At 43.8% G+C, this 15,860-nt stretch overlaps 1 protein-coding gene across 3 annotated transcripts in view; it reads left to right on the forward strand.

The window, feature by feature from the left end:
• The window catches only part of LOC139409240 (F-BAR domain only protein 1-like), a 43,223-nt gene that overhangs the window by 13,632 nt on the left and 13,731 nt on the right, over positions 1 to 15,860 (forward strand). Inside the window, exons 2-3 of one of the 3 annotated variants that reach the window (XM_071154115.1) lie at positions 648 to 696; positions 10,780 to 10,871. In XM_071154115.1, coding sequence (XP_071010216.1) covers positions 670 to 696; positions 10,780 to 10,871 — 119 coding nt within the window. In that variant the 5' untranslated portion in view covers positions 648 to 669. Of the gene's footprint in view, positions 1 to 647; positions 697 to 4,797; positions 5,101 to 10,779; positions 10,872 to 15,860 lie in introns of those variants that run through there. The other 2 variants (XM_071154114.1, XM_071154116.1) reach the window with 2 other exon arrangements.

A 15,860-nucleotide genomic window follows, 5' to 3' on the forward strand; every position in this document is an offset into this window, starting at 1 on the left:
CCCCCGCTCTCTCCGTTTTCCCCCGCTCTCTCCGTCTTCCCCCGCTCTCTCCCTCTTCCCCCGCTCTCTCTCCTCTTCTATCGCTCTCTCCCTCTTCTATCGCTCTTTCCCTCTTCCCTCACTCTCTCCCCTTGCCTTGCTCTATCCCTCTTGCCTCACTCTCTCTCTCTTCCCTCGCTCTCTCTCTTCCCTCTCCTCCCTGTGTCAGCCTCTCCGTCTCTTTGAAGTGAACTGTTAACCCCTGACTGTCCCCTCAGGACACTGGTCTTCATTAAACTAAATGTGTCTATTGTTGCCTTGCCTACATCAGCTTGTTTTTAATAAGACCGCAACAGAAGTTTCTACTTTATTCTTTATACACTACAGTGTCTCTGTGTCTGTTTTGGGGCCTGAGAGGAGGCTTTTCACGTAGCCCAATTTATTGTTACAGTGTCTGTACAAGGGGCGATTCAGCCCACAGCTAGAGATCAATTGCAATTCAGCACAGGGAAAACAACAATTAATATGTAGAGTTGTCTCATTATTGGAGTGAATGTTGGTTCAGTGCCACCGGCTGACTCTGGTCACTGATACAGAGGAGAGCTGAGGGCTGTAGCCTCGTTTCTGACCTGTCTCTAACGGTTTCCTCCCCTCTCACGTAATTACAGATCCCTTTAAAACTCTGTGAAGATGGCGTTCTTCAAGAACAACTTCTGGGTGAGTCTATTTGATGTATTATATTCTATGAGGATCATTGGCAGCTCAACATGGAGAGGTGAAACCTAGCAGTCAAGGAAAGGGTTACGTAACGATCAGACATTGTTTTATTTTATTTGGCCATTATGCAGGCAAACGTTAGACCCTTTTACCGCTCATTTCTATACAGATTGCAGAAGCTAATAAAAACCCAAACACTTACAAACTGTATGTGTCCGAAGCAATAATACGCCTGCCTTTTACAGTTAAATATCATGCGAAACAACTTTTGTACAGCATTATATGTTTTTAAACTTTATTTAACTAGGCAACAAATTCTTATCCACAATGATGGCCAACCAAAAGGCAAAAGGCCTCCTGCAGGGACGGGGGCCTGGGATTAAAAATAAAAAACAACACAACAAGAGAGACAACAAGGGAACACATATATATACTTAAAGGAGACAAATACATGTAGGCTGGCAGAACAATATGAGTCATGACACCTTACTTTCTCAGTAATTAATCTGTGAATGATACTGAACCACCACCATGATGCACATGTTGCACCAGTCTCCTGAGTGTTCTCTCACTCTCTCTCTCTCTCTCTCTCTCTCTCTCTCTCTCTCTCTCTCTCTCTCTCTCTCTCTCTCTCTCTCTCTCTCATAGAACTGAGGTTACTTAGGCTACTTGGTCTCCTTAGTGATGGTGGGAGTAGGGGCACAGAGTTAATTCCTGACACAGATGAACACACGTCATCATACAATACCTGGAAAATAAACCAACAGGAACCACATCAATATGTTAGACCCTGGACAGATACTGCAGAGAATAAGCATGACCGCAATGTACCACTGACTGTAACCCCCTAGTCTTAGAGGGATATTAGGAGAGACTGAAACAGGCCAGGTGTTTGTCAGCTACTCCTAGCGGTAATCTGACTATGCTCCTCTGCACACCTGGCGGAGCTATTTCAGGTTTGCCCTGGTTCTAATACACCACTCTGCTAATTCACCGTGAAGGAGGGATATTTGGAGGAGGAAGCTGTGCCAAAAAATGTAACTAAAAGTCCAGTAACAATTGGGCCTGGCAGCAAGTCAGGAATTTCATTTGGTTAGAGAAATGAGATTCCTATCATTGATTGATTTGAGGTTTTTATAGGTTGCAATATTTAGAGAATCTAAAGTTTCTTTTTTTATTCATTCAGTTGTTGGGGGATGTCTGATTATGATTTCTCTAACTCCCCATTCCTCATTCACTGTGCATCAGATAGTGTGTGTACTTGTTTGGTAGTGCTGGGGTTTGTGTGTCTTTGTATTTGTGCATGCTCTCATATATATATATATATATATGTGTGTGTGTGTGTGCGTGTGCATGAAGCCTCTATCTCTGTGATGCTGGATCCTCCCTTGCTCCATTATGTAGAGATGTGTTGTGTGAGTGACTGTGACAGAGGCAGAGTTGAGTGTGTAATTGTGAGGAGCAAGCTGGGCTGTCTGTCTGCTCTGCCAGCCTGCCTGCTGACTGATCAGCAGCAAGTCATGTGATCCTGCCTGCCTTTGTGTGGCTGCAGGCAGCAGGGCCTCCATGCCTATGGAGGGGAGAGGATAACTCCTTTGTGTGGAACAAAGGCAGGTTAAAGACGCTTCCCTCCAACCCAAACCAGGAGGGACGGAACTCTCTCTCAGACAGTCTCCCATCAGTCTGTGTCCATAGGAATCCAATGTTGGCCATCTCACATAATGATGTTGGCTTCTCTTCCTTGTCATAGTTACGGTGTTGCTCTGCTTCTCACTGCTTGGCGTACAAGCTTTACTGTAAAGGAGCAACAAAGGACTTGTCTTCTAGCTCGAAGGGCTGTTGCATAACACAGTGGACACCAGCATCCACTCCAGCTTATATCAGTTAACTTAGTTTGTCTCAGCCATGAGCTTAGTGAAGTATGCATGCCGATGCCAGCTATCTCTGGGAATGGAGTCTCCAGGCGTGTGTGTCTGTGTGTGTGTGTCCCATTCCCCTTCCTCACTATCTGTGATTCTCTTATGCCGACAAATTGCAGCGCTATGCAAATTCAACCTTGAGGTAATTAGCGTGTAGAGACACCTGGGAGCTGCATATCGGGACAGAGCCTTCATTTCTGCTTGGAAATCCAGAGCCAGGCCAAACCATTATATTTGCATGTATTCCACCCTTTCTTAATTAGTCAATGGAGGGATGGAGGAGGAATACACATCTATCATAATTAGACGCATTCTTAATGAAGTCCTTAGTCCACATCCTTGACAGTAGAATGACTCTCTCCTCTCAGATGAAAGGAGAGTGTGTACAGTATGGGTGTTGTGCTCTGTTCAGTGCTTTCATCCCAAGACAAAGACGTTAATGCCTGTTAAGTTTATGAGAATATGCCCCCCTGTCCAATTCCCCAGTGAGATGGCTGAATGGGCGCTCTCACATTGAACACCATTAATCCTTTAATTGCACCTTTTTGCCGAACGACTCCAGACACACTCATTTTATTTTATTTGACCTTTATTTAACTAGACAAGTCAGTTAAGAACAAATTCTTATTTATAATGACGGCCTAGGAACAGTGGGTTAACTGCCTTGTTCAGGGGCAGAACGACAGATTTGTACCTTGTTCGCTCAGGGATTCAATCTAGACACCTTTCGGTTAATGGCCCAACGCTCTAACCACTAGGCTACCTGTCTCCCCCTCCTCTAACCACTAGGCTACCTGCCTTCCCCTCCTCTAACCACTAGGCTACCTGCCTTCCCCTCCTCTAACCACTAGGCTACCTGCCTCCCCCTCCTCTAACCACTAGGCTACCTGCCTCCCTGCACTACCATTCGGAAAACTATCAGGGCTGTGTGTTGGATGAATCATCCATGTCTTTTTATAGAATTCATTGGTGTTCTCTGCTAGGCCTCATCTGGGCACAGTGTCCGTCTGTTCCAGGAAGTGCGCTCTGCTCTCTGAGGTGAATTTATACCCAGCCAATCATTCATCAGCAGAATGAACCCAGTGTTGCCTCTGCTCTTCCCTCCCATCCACGTTGTGCCTGGCTGTGTCTCTGGGTCTCACGGGGCTCTGCGGTCCGGAGAGGGTTGTTGTAAACACAGTGGCAGGGACGGACGGGTAGGAGTGTTATCAGAGGACACACGCTCTCCTTCTCTCTTCACAACTTTCTCCTGTCTCCTCTCTCTACCTCTCTCTCTCCTCTTTTTCATTCTTTTTTTTCTTGCTCCTTCTCTCCATCTTTCCCTCTCTCCCTCCTTGTGGAGCTGTTATTTGCTTTGCTAAATTAGATTAATGGCAGCTGGATAGTCGTTCATTGTCCCGTTAGATAAAGAGCCATTTCAGGAAATTTGCCTTCAGGTTCCTGAGGCCAGATGCAAATGCATTGGTGATGGTAATGATTGTGTGTGTGTGTGTGTGTGTGTGTGTGTGTGTGTGTGTGTGACTGCATTGTGCTCAGTCTCTGTCATGGGTTGGTCCTGTACTCAGGGTGTCACGTGTACCACAGAGCTCAATCCACCTGCCTGTTCCCCAATGGGGCACTGAAGCCACGAATCAATGCGGCAACAGGACTGTGTGTGTTCTGATCTGAAGTGATGTTAGTGCAGTATAGTTCAACATGGATGCTGCTGGTCTCTCCCAGGCACTGTGGACCAGGTAATGACTAGAGCAGGTGATGGGTTTGTTATGGGGACTCCATGACGATGTCCTTTTAGATGTGAAAGTAGTGTGACGGGATACTAGAGGCACATCATCAGTGCTGCTGACACTGCTGTGGGATTGCCTATTGAGCCCAAAGTGCACCGTAAGCACAAAACCTCAATGAGTCAGCTAGACTGGCTCTTTCCTCTGACACTGACCTGGGGCTATCAAGCCATTTTGACTATATTATACTAGATCATTATCATAACATATTGGCCTATGCTATGTCATACCACACCATATTATATCCAACTCTGAGCATAGGATAGGATATGTTTCCTTTACTATCCAGGCCTGGTAGTTGTTGATAGATGGATTGGCAGGCAGGGTTGTTTATGCTGCTGACCAGTGAGAGGACAGACCGGCTGTTCTGTACTCTGTGTGTCACTGTGTGACAGGTTTCACATGGCGCCATGCCTGCCTGCCTTTCTGCCCGCTTGTATCACAGCACAAGAATGTCCTCCGACACTGGTCAGAGAGTGAACCGCTCCGGGCTCTACTCTGGTCAACCGTTGAACCACACCGACAGTGGTCAGGGAGTGGACCGCTCCGGGCTCTACTCTGGTCAACCGTTGAACCACACTGAGGCTGAGGAACTAAAACTAATAGCTGCAAAACATGAATCTGGTCAGTACCTGACCACACAGACTAGACTGACAGACAGAGCTTCTCAGGGTTTCATGGAGTACAAAGTAATCTCAGCCATGGTGAGAAAGTTGTGAGTTGTCATTGTAATGTGCTCTCTCTTGCATCTTAATTGATTTAAAGGAGTAGGGAGGGAGAAGAGAGGGACTGCATGAATCAGACAAAGAGAACTGTCAAAGACCATTGGCCATGGAGTGTAATATGAAACAGACCTGTGTGATGAAGGATCTCAGAGGGAAGATGATGAGATTTTCTCATGGATTTAACTCTTATGACATCTTTGGATGATAAGTTGTTTAGGGTGCGATACTGGCACACACATACACCATACCTGGGCAGAAAATAGTTGTATTTTTTCGTTTATTTGAAAAAAACTTTTCTACTACTCGGGTAGTTGAATATAGTTTATATAGAGTTTCAACTGATTTTTAAATACAGGTCTCAGAAAAACATATAATACTTAATATTGTGAATACCTCTCAGAAAACCAAATAATATTTGAAGGTATTTAAATTTATGCAAGTTATTTGATAACAAAAAAATATTTATTTGATGGCTGCCAAATATTTGATGAAGAAACAAACATTAGAGTAGACTACTTTTGCAGCTTTAAAATGATTATCACATAATGAGTAAGACATAAGGTAATTCAGTAACACTCAACATCAAGTTGTTTGGAAATTGTTTTATAATTGCATAATAATGTTTTTTTTTTTACATAAGTGGAGTAAGGAACAGTCACTATTCCTCTTCTGTACAGTAGTTACATAAACTATCAGCTCATTCTTATGAAATTAAAATGCAATTACCAAAGTGTTAACAAAAAATGTCTATTAAAGATGCTCTAACCATAAATCGCTCCGCCATGTTCTGGTTGCTAAAATTCTAATAGTTCACCTAATTTCAGTTAACCAGCAAGTGTAGTGTCGCGCCCTCAAACTCAACTCTGGACCTCAAAGCCAGTTCCACTGCAATTTTTCATTGTTCCCCTCTAATCAGGGATTGATTTAGAACTGGGACACCAGGTGTGTGCAATTAATTATCAGGTAGAAAAGAAAACCAGCAGGCTCTGGACCTCATAGGGCAAGAGTTGAGTACCCCTGGTGTAGAGAATCATTGTACCATCTAAACTGCCGTGACATATCTTGTCCATAACCCAAAATCTAGTGTTTTCAGCTGTTTGGAGCTGGTGTACAAAACTGTTTGGAGCTGGTGTACAAAACTGTTTGGAGCTGGTGTACAAAACTGTTTGGAGCTGGTGTACAAAACTGAAAGTCAAAAATGCAAAAACAAAACTTAAGAACGGGAAGCATAGAAATGGTGCCCATAGAACAGATGTACAGCTTCTTAGACTTACTTTCAATGAGAGTGACAGATCTATAACACGTATTTCAATGTGAATTTGATCGGTCACCCAAAAAGTTACATACGGCAGCTTTAAGGAAGCTAAATATCTCAAAACTGCCTTCTTGAATCAAATACAGCCAAGGTAGGTGGAGCATGATGTTAATTTGTATTCTGAGTAAACTATCCCTTTAGATGGACAAAAAGGTAAAGAAGTTGTTTTTGCTAAGCGTCCAACTTGCTGTTTGCAAATGGCTTTGAAATACTCTGGTATTCTCAGGTGTCATAACATTAATTACAGCGTTCAACCTTTTTAGTGGCTTGTAGTTGAGCGTCACAACTTATTTATACCTATCTGTACAAAATATCATTGGTTAATTGGTTTGACTTGATTATCTAATTGATACTTGGGGCAATGGACATTCAGGAGAATGGACTTTTACAAGATGTTCAAATATAAATGTATTGTATAGTTCAAATATGACTGTCAGATTGGAATAGTACAGGAGATTGTGTGTGTGTTCTATTCATTCTATTTCTATTTTCAACATGCAGTTACAGCCCTGTCATTAGTTGAAGGCAGCCAATCCAAATATTTCAGAAAAGTAATCACTTCCTGAGATCTGTATTCAATTTTTTTTTAAGTAGTTGCGTTCAGATCTGTACTAAAATAGTTTTTAAAAAGTCATCACTTTCTGAGATCTTTATTAACATAGTTTTAAAAAGTAGTACTTTTTTTTAAAGTATTTGCAGTCCCCTCCAAAGTAACTTTGTTCCCCCGGGAAAAATACTTTCCACAAAGCATAGTTAAAACTATAGTTGTTCCAGGTCTGACACACACACACACACGGTGAAAAACAAGATCTGCTTTTGTGCCCTTGAGCAAGGCATTTAACCCTAATTGCTCCAGGAGCGCTGTCCAATAGTGACCCTGGCTCGTGACCCCACTCCCTACGGGTGTCTCAGGGGGAGTTGGGATATGAAGAAACACATTTCCATTACACACTTTGTAGCAGGACAAATATAAGCCCTCCCCAGAAAATGCATTACTACACACACACGCACCTGTCTGTCACATAAATGAAAGAGCTGTCATACTTCTGTCCCACTGTGTCTGTTAGCAGGGGAACTCTGTTGCTGGGACAATGAGCCATGGCGGGAATGATAAACCCCCCCAAAAAAATTTCAGCCCTCATGGAGGTCAACTTCTAATTAGCTAGCAATTATTTATCTTTTCTGGAAACACAAAGACATAATAAGAGTTGTTCAGAAAGCCAAGCCACCATATTAAATATACCCCTGGATTCATTAACTGATAAGAAAATCCACTGGGATTACTTTCATACTAATTCCTAAAGCACAAATGTGTCGATAATCGTCTGTCTCAATTGAGACCAAGAGAGTCAAATGAGAATTAGGCCTAACCTTTTTAGATGAGGCTATTTTGTTTCTGTGAAATAAGTCATATTTTCTGTCTGGGTGTTATTACTGAGTTGTGTGGGACTTAAGCTCCTTTCACAGATAAATTATTTGGCAGTTAAACAGACTGAACAGTAGTAGCTTTATGTAGGCCTATTGTTTGTTTGGGGTTCCTCTTCTGAAAACCCCCTGTCATTCATCGTTACAGTAATTTAATGGAAGACCGCTTGGGACCTGGTTGGTCTAATTTGACTATTTTCAAATATGTTTCAATGATCGCCTATGTGCCTTATTTGAATATACTGTAGGCTATTGTACGTTTTAGATGCTGTATGTTTTAGATCAGGGTTCCCCAACTGGTGGCCAATGGGAAAAATTTGGCCCGTGGGTGATTTTTAATTGTTTTCTAATTGTTGGACATAAAAGACTGTAAAAACACCAGCAAATCAGCTCCAATTGATTTTAATTTAGGAAATCTGTTCCAAAGTATTCCCACTCATAATATAGAGATATACTATGTGGCCAAAAGTAGCCTGCTCGTCAAACATCTAATTCCAAAATCATAGACATTAATATGGAGTTGGTCCCCCCTTTGCTGCTATAAAAGCCTCCACTCTTCTGGGAAGGCTTTCCACTAGATGTTGGAACATTGCTGTGGGGACTTGCTTCCATTCAGGCACAAGAGCATTAGTGAGGTCAGGCACTGATGTTGGGCAATTAGTCCTGGCTTGCAGTCGGCATTCCAATTCATCCCAAAGGTGTTTTGATTGGGTTGAGGCCAGGGCTCTCTGCAGGCAAGTCAGGTTCTTCCACACCGATCTCGACAAACCATTTCTGTATGGACCTCACTTTGTACACAGGGGCATTGTCATGCTGAAACAGTAAGGACCTTCCCCAAACTGTTGCCACAATGTTGGAAGCAGAATTGTCTAGTAGTCATTGTATGTTGTTGCGTTAAAATTTCCCTTCACTGGAACTAAGGGGCTTAGCCCGAATCATGTAAAACAGCCCCAGACCATTATTCTTCCTCCACCAAACTTTACAGTTGGCACTATGCATTCAGGCAGGTAGCGTTCTCCTGGCATCCGCCAAACCCAGATTTGTCCGTCGAACTGCCTGATGGTGAAGCGTGATTCATCACTGCAGAGAACGCGTTTCCACTGCTTCAGAGTCCAATGGTGGCGAGCTTTACACCACTCCAGCCAATACTTGGCATTGCGTATGGTGATGTTAGGCTTGTTTGTGGCTGCTCGGCCATGGAAACCCATTTCATGAAGGTCCCACAAACAGTTATTGTGCTGACGTTTTTTCCAGAGGTAGTTTAAAACATTGAAAGTCACTGAGCTCTTCAGTAAGGACATTCTACTGTAAATGTTTGGTATGCTCGATTTTATACACCTGTCAGCAACGGGTGTGGCTGAAATAGCCAAATCCACTACTTTGAAGGGGTGTCCACATACACTACATGTATGTAATCATATACAAATGTAAGAAAGGTTTGAAATTATTATCTTTCAGTTAAATATTATCTCTTTGGGCTTCTTGCAGCCTACAAATGATTTGTAATTATTGCATTCACAAAGGCAATGCTACACCTGGTCAGAGACATGTACCTGTTAGCGTAGTTAAGGGAACTATATACCTGCGTTGTGTTTAGGACAGAGCAGGGCAGCTCACCTTTCTCTGGCTTGGGTTACACAAAGACTGGTGCAGATGGGAGAGAGACAAAGAATACGGCATAACTGCCCTTCCATAGAGAAGGAAAGGTTTTTGGAGAATTACATGTGAATTAAAGTCTCTGTATTACCTAGTGTACTGTTGTTAAATAATCAAATGGGTTTGAACCCAAATCCTCTGATCCCTACTGAGGCCTCCAGCCCACCACCACTCTCCTGTCTGTAGACAGATGTCTCAAAGCAACGACTGTTTTGGTGTCTGTGACTTTGGGTGGTTGTGGTGTTGGCCTGCTCTTAGCCTCTATCCCGGACCCTTGGCATTCCAGGCATTCCCCTGCTACTTGGAAAAAGTGTGTGTCCCTCTAGCAGGGTATTTATAGTGTTGAGGAGCAGCTGCTTGCCTGTCTGGACAGCCTCCACAACAGATCCACTGTTGACATCAAAGTGGGTGCTTCAAGGTATGGGCTATTTTTAATTCTGCCTCAGTTAGCCTAACGCACCTGTTACGTGATAATTTTGTTAGTGTTATATGTAGGGATGGAATCGTGTCTTTGAAACAAGCACGGCTTCTGGCCAGTCTTGTAGAAAATAAAGACATCTGCACAAGGCGGGTAAGGTGCAGGACAAAAGGAAGAAAGTCTTTGGGTCAATGCAAATTCAGATGTATTCTATTGTAGCACAATACATCTAAAATGTGCATGGACCCTGTGGGAAGACTTCTTCAGCTTGGAAGAGAATTGCATTTTTGAAAACCACTCAGCTTACCCCGTCTGCCTTCCTCTGAAAGCTGGAGGAAGAATACATCCATTTTTGTTTCCTTAAACCAGTGTCATGATTGCTTGTGGTTCCCCTCCAACGAGAGAAACAAGAATCCATCCACAGTACTAAAGGTCATGGAAGAATACAAAATGACTTGTGTTTGTGTCATCACCACCTCCCAGGCATGCTTCTGTTGGACAGATAGACATTTCTGTTTTCGCCAACCATATGTCAAGCTTGGTTCTGGTTGCTTAACAACAAGAGAAGCGTCCACATCCACAATATTAGGACCACAATGAAAGAAAACCGTATTAGTTTTGTTTGTGTTAATCTTTCACCTCCTTTTTACCTTAACAATTCATGTTACTATGCTCCAAGGTCCTCAAGGAATAAGTAACAGAGAGAAGTGTTGACAGAATTTTATATAAACAAAAAATGTGTAGTAATAACATCTCTCATATTGAAGAATCTATAAAGCTCACCCCATAGAGATGCAGTACAATATAATGCTGTGGCTCACCCAAGGACTTTGTGTTTTTGCAGGGGGACAAGAATGCAGGTTTTGACTTGCTGTACCACAACATGAAGCATGGCCAGATTGCTACCAAGGAGCTGGCAGAGTTTGTCCGCGAGAGGTGAGGTGTTGTTTGGGCTGGGACGTGTGGGAGGGGTGGTACAGTGGTGATGGGATATATGGGGAGGAGTGAGATGTTTCTCAATCCGTTTTTTTATTTCAACTCATCAATTCATTTGAAAAAGTTAGTTTTCTAAATGTTCGTTAAGGTTTTGAAGATTGCCTTTAAAAAGACTGATTCCAACACAGGACACAGGGCCTTGATGGAGCCGCTCCTCTCCCCTGCCAACCCTGCCCTCTAACCCTCACTACTGTGCTGCATGTGGACAGACCAGCACACAGGAGTGTTAACAGACACACACACTTTCATACAAGACAAGACACAGCCCACAAGACAAGACACAGCCCACAAGACAAGACACAGCCCACAAGACAAGACACAGCCCACAAGACAAGACACAGCCCACAAGACAAGACACAGCCCACAAGACAAGGAGCTCCCTGTCTTACCACACACACATTTACAGTAGCTGTGTTTTGCATGTTATCTGGGCACTCGGCTCAGGTAAAATGCTCCTCCTGGGTTGTTTTCCCTGCAGCCCTCTGTATTTATTAAATCTCTTAATGAGTCAATTAGCTGGAAGTTGAAGACTCATTGTAGTATTTAAGCCTGGGACTTACAGGGCTTTTCTTACAGGGGGATATAACAACCTGCACAGTCAGACCAATGTCATAATCTTGACTATTATTCATAAGATCCCAACCACTGCACATTCCCCACAGGCGGGAGGAAATGTGGAGGCAACAAAGTGGCAGTCAGGAAATGAAATGAGACGTTGTAGAGACGCTGTTTCCCTCAGGACAGACGGAGTAACCCATTGAGCTGATTGATTTCCCTCACCTCAGCTCTTCTCTCTGGTCTTCTAAAGCTCTCTCGCAATCTGGATGGGGAAGTTCGATTTATCTAAAAGGACAATCTGGGAGTGGTTGATTAGAAATGTCAGATATTCAAATGTTCTGTATGCCTAGCTACCCATCTTCAGGGGGTACTACTTCTCTATATCATTTAAAATGGATTTCTCTGTTGCTGGGAGGCTTGTGAAACTGCAGCGATTTGTCTTCGATTTGTTTGTTTATTTCTTTGCTCTCTCCTCGTCGAGATGGGAGGGGGTTGTCCCCCCCAGAATATACTGATCTACTTTTTTTTCTTCTTTTCGCCGGACTACAGATGGTTATTCAAATGTTATGTTCTTCCTGCAAAATGAGACCATTTATTATTCAGATGTGGGTTTGGGCAACATTTATACAGTATGGATGCTGAATATTTATTTCCCTTTGCCTGGCTGTTTATACCCTATGTTTGCTCTTTATTATTCTCTGTACATAATAATATGATCCATTATGCTAGTAAGATCTCTAATCAAAGTTTATTTGTCACGTGCGCCGAGTACAACAGGTGTAGGTAGACCTTAGTGAAATGCTTACTTACAGGCTCTAACCAATAGTGCAAAAAAAGGTGTTAGGTGAACAATAGTTGGGAAACAAATAAAACAACAGTAAAAATAGGCTATTTACAGTAGCGAGGCTATAAAAGTAGTGAGGCTACATACAGACACCGGTTAGTCAGGCTGATTGAGGTAGTATGTACATGTAGATATGGTTAAAGTGACTATGCATACAGTGGGGCAAAAAAGTATTTAGTCAGCCACCAATTGTGCAAGTTCTCCTACTTAAAAAGATGAGAGAGGCCTGTAATTTTCATCATAGGTACACTTCAACTATGACAGACAAAATTAGAAAAAAAATCCAGAAAATCACATTGTAGGATTTTTTATGAATTTATTTGCAAATTATGGTGGAAAATAAGTATTTGGTCAATAACAAAAGTCTATCTCAATACTTTGTTATATACCCTTTGTTGGCAATGACAGAGGTCAAACGTTTTCTGTAAGTCTTCACAAGGTTTTCACACACTGTTGCTGGTATTTTGGCCCATTCCTCCATGCAGATCTCCTCTAGAGCAGGGATGTTTTGGGGCTGTTGCTGGGCAACACAGACTTTCAACTCCCTCCAAAGATGTTCTATGGGGTTGAGATCTGGAGACTGGCTAGGCCACTCCAGGACCTTGAAATGCTTCTTACGAAGCCACTCCTTCGTTGCCCAGGCGGTGTGTTTGGGATCATTGTCATTCTGAAAGACCCAGCCACGTTTAATCTTCAATGCCCTTGCTGATGGAAGGAGGTTTTCACTCAAAATCTCACGATACATGGCCCCATTCATTCTTTCCTTTACACGGATCAGTCGTCCTGGTCCCTTTGCAGAAAAACAGCCCCAAAGCATGATGTTTCCACCCCCATACTTCACAGTAGGTATGGTGTTCTTTGGATGCAACTCAGAATTCTTTGTCCTCCAAACACGACGAGTTGAGTTTTTACCAAAAAGTTATATTTTGGTTTCATCTGACCATTTGACATTCTCCCAATCTTCTTCTGGATCATCCAAATGCTCTCTAGCAAACTTCAGACGAGCCTGGACATGTACTGGCTTAAGCAGGGGGGCACGTCTGGCACTGCAGGATTTGAGTCCCTGGCGGCGTAGTGTGTTACTGATGGTAGGCTTTGTTACTTTGGTCCCAGCTCTCTGCAAGTCATTCACTAGGTCCCCCCGTGTGGTTCTGGGATTTTTGCTCACCGTTCTTGTGATAATTTTGACCCCGCGGGGTGAGATCTTGCGTGGAGCCCCAGATCGAGGGAGATTATCAGTGGTCTTGTATGTCTTCCATTTCCTAATAATTGCTCCCACAGTTGATTTCTTCAAAGCAAGCTTCCCAGCCTGGTGCAGGTCTACAATTTTGTTTCTGGTGTCCTTTGACAGCTCTTTGGTCTTGGCCATAGTGGAGTTTGTAGTGTGACTGTTTGAATTTGTGGACAGGTGTCTTTTATACTGATAACAAGTTCAAACAGGTGCCATTAATACAGGTAACGAGTGGAGGACAGAGGAGCCTCTTAAAGAAGAAGTTGCAGGTCTGTGAGAGCCAGAAATCTTGCTTGTTTGTAGGTGACCAAATACTTATTTTCCACCATCATTTGCAAATAAATTCATAAAAAATCCTACAATGTGATTTTCTGGATTTTTTTTCTCATTTTGTCTGTCATAGTTGAAGTGTACCTATGATGAAAATTACAGGCCTGTCATCTTTTTAAGTGGGAGAACTTGCACAATTGGTGGCTGACTAAATACTTTTTTGCCCCACTGTATATGATGAACAGAGAGTAGCAGTAGTGTAAAAGAGGGGTTGGCGGGTGGTGGGTGGGACACAATGCAGATAGCCAGGTTAGCCACTGTGCAGGAGCACTGGCTGGTCGGCCCAATTGAGGTAGTATGTACATGAATGTATAGTTAAAGTGACTATGCATATATGATAAGCAGAGAGTAGCAGCAACGTAAAAAGAGGGGTTGGGGGGAGGCACACAATGCAAACAGTTGAGAAGCCTTTTTGTCTTAGACTTGGCACTCCGGTACCGCTTGCCATGTGGTAGTAGAGAGAACAGTCAATGTTTGGGGTGGCTGGTGTCTGACGATTTTTAGGGAATTCCTCTGACACCGCCTGGTGTAGAGGTCGTGGATGGCAGGCAGCTTAGCCCCAGTGATGTACTGGGCCGCACGCACTACCCTCTGTAGTGCCTTGCGGTCACAGGCCGAGCAGTTGCCGTACCAGGCAGTGATGCTTTCGATGTTGCAGCTGTAGAACCTTTTGAGGATCTCAGGCCAAATATTTTTAGTTTCCTGAGGGGGAATAGGCTTTGTCGTGTTTGGACCATTCTAGTTTGTTGTTGATCCGGACCCCAAGGAACTTGAAGCTCTCAACCTGCTCCACTACAGCCCCGTCGATGAGAATGGGGGCGTGCTCGGTCCTCCTTTTCCTGTAGTCCACAATAATCTCCTTAGTCTTGGTTACGTTGAGGGATAGGTTGTTATTCTGGCACCACCCAGCCAGGTCTCTGACTTCCTCCCTATAGGCTGTCTCATTGTTGTCGGTGATCAGGCCTACCACTGTTGTGTTGTTTGCAAACTTAATGATGGTGTTGGAGTCGTGCCTGGCCATGCAGTCGTGGGTGAACAGGGAGTACAGGAGTGGACTGAGCACGCACCCCTGGGGAGCTCCAGTGTTGAGGATCAGCGTGGCAGATGTGTTGTTACCTACCATCACCACCTGGGGGCGGCCCGTCAGGAAGTCCAGGAGCCAGTTGCAGAGGGAGGTGTTTAGTCCCAGGGATCCTTAGCTTAGTGATGAGCTTTGAAGGTACTATTGTGTTTAACGCTGAGCTGTAGTCAATGAACAGCATTCTCACGTAAGTGTTCCTTTTGTCCAGGTGGGAAAGGGCAGTGTGGACTTTTAAAAATATAGATTACATCATCTGTGGATCTGTTTGGGCGGTATGCAAATTGGAGTGAGTCTAGGGTTTCTGGGATAATGGTGTTGATGTGAGCCATTACCAACCTTTCAAAGCACTTCATGGCTACAGACGTGAGTACTACGGGTCTGTAGTCATTTAGGCAGGTTGCCTTTGTGTTCTTGGGCACAGGGACTATGGTGGTCTGCTTGAAACATGTTGGTATTACAGACTCAATCAGGGACATGTTGAAAATGTCATTGAAGACACCTGCCAGTTGGTCAGCACATGCCCGGAGCACACGTCCTGGTAATCCGTCTGGCCCCGCAGCCTTGTGTATGTTGACCTGTTTATAGGTCTTACTCACTTCGGCTACGGAGAGCGTGATCACACAGTCGCCTGAAACAGCTGATGCTCTCATGCATGCCTCAGTGTTGCTTGCCTCGAAGAGAGCATAGAAGTGATTTAGCTCATCTGGTAGGCTCGTGTCACTGGGCAGCTCACGGCTGTGCTTCCCTTTGTAGTCTGTAATAGTTTGCAAGCCCTGCCACATAAGACGAGCGTCAGAGCCGGTGTAGTATGATTCAATCTTAGCCCTGCTTTGCCTGTTTGATGTTTCGTTGCAGGGCATTGCAGGATTTCTTGTAAGCTACCGG

This window comes from Oncorhynchus clarkii, chromosome 5 (assembly GCF_045791955.1).
Source record: "Oncorhynchus clarkii lewisi isolate Uvic-CL-2024 chromosome 5, UVic_Ocla_1.0, whole genome shotgun sequence".
Lineage (NCBI taxonomy): Eukaryota > Metazoa > Chordata > Actinopteri > Salmoniformes > Salmonidae > Oncorhynchus > Oncorhynchus clarkii.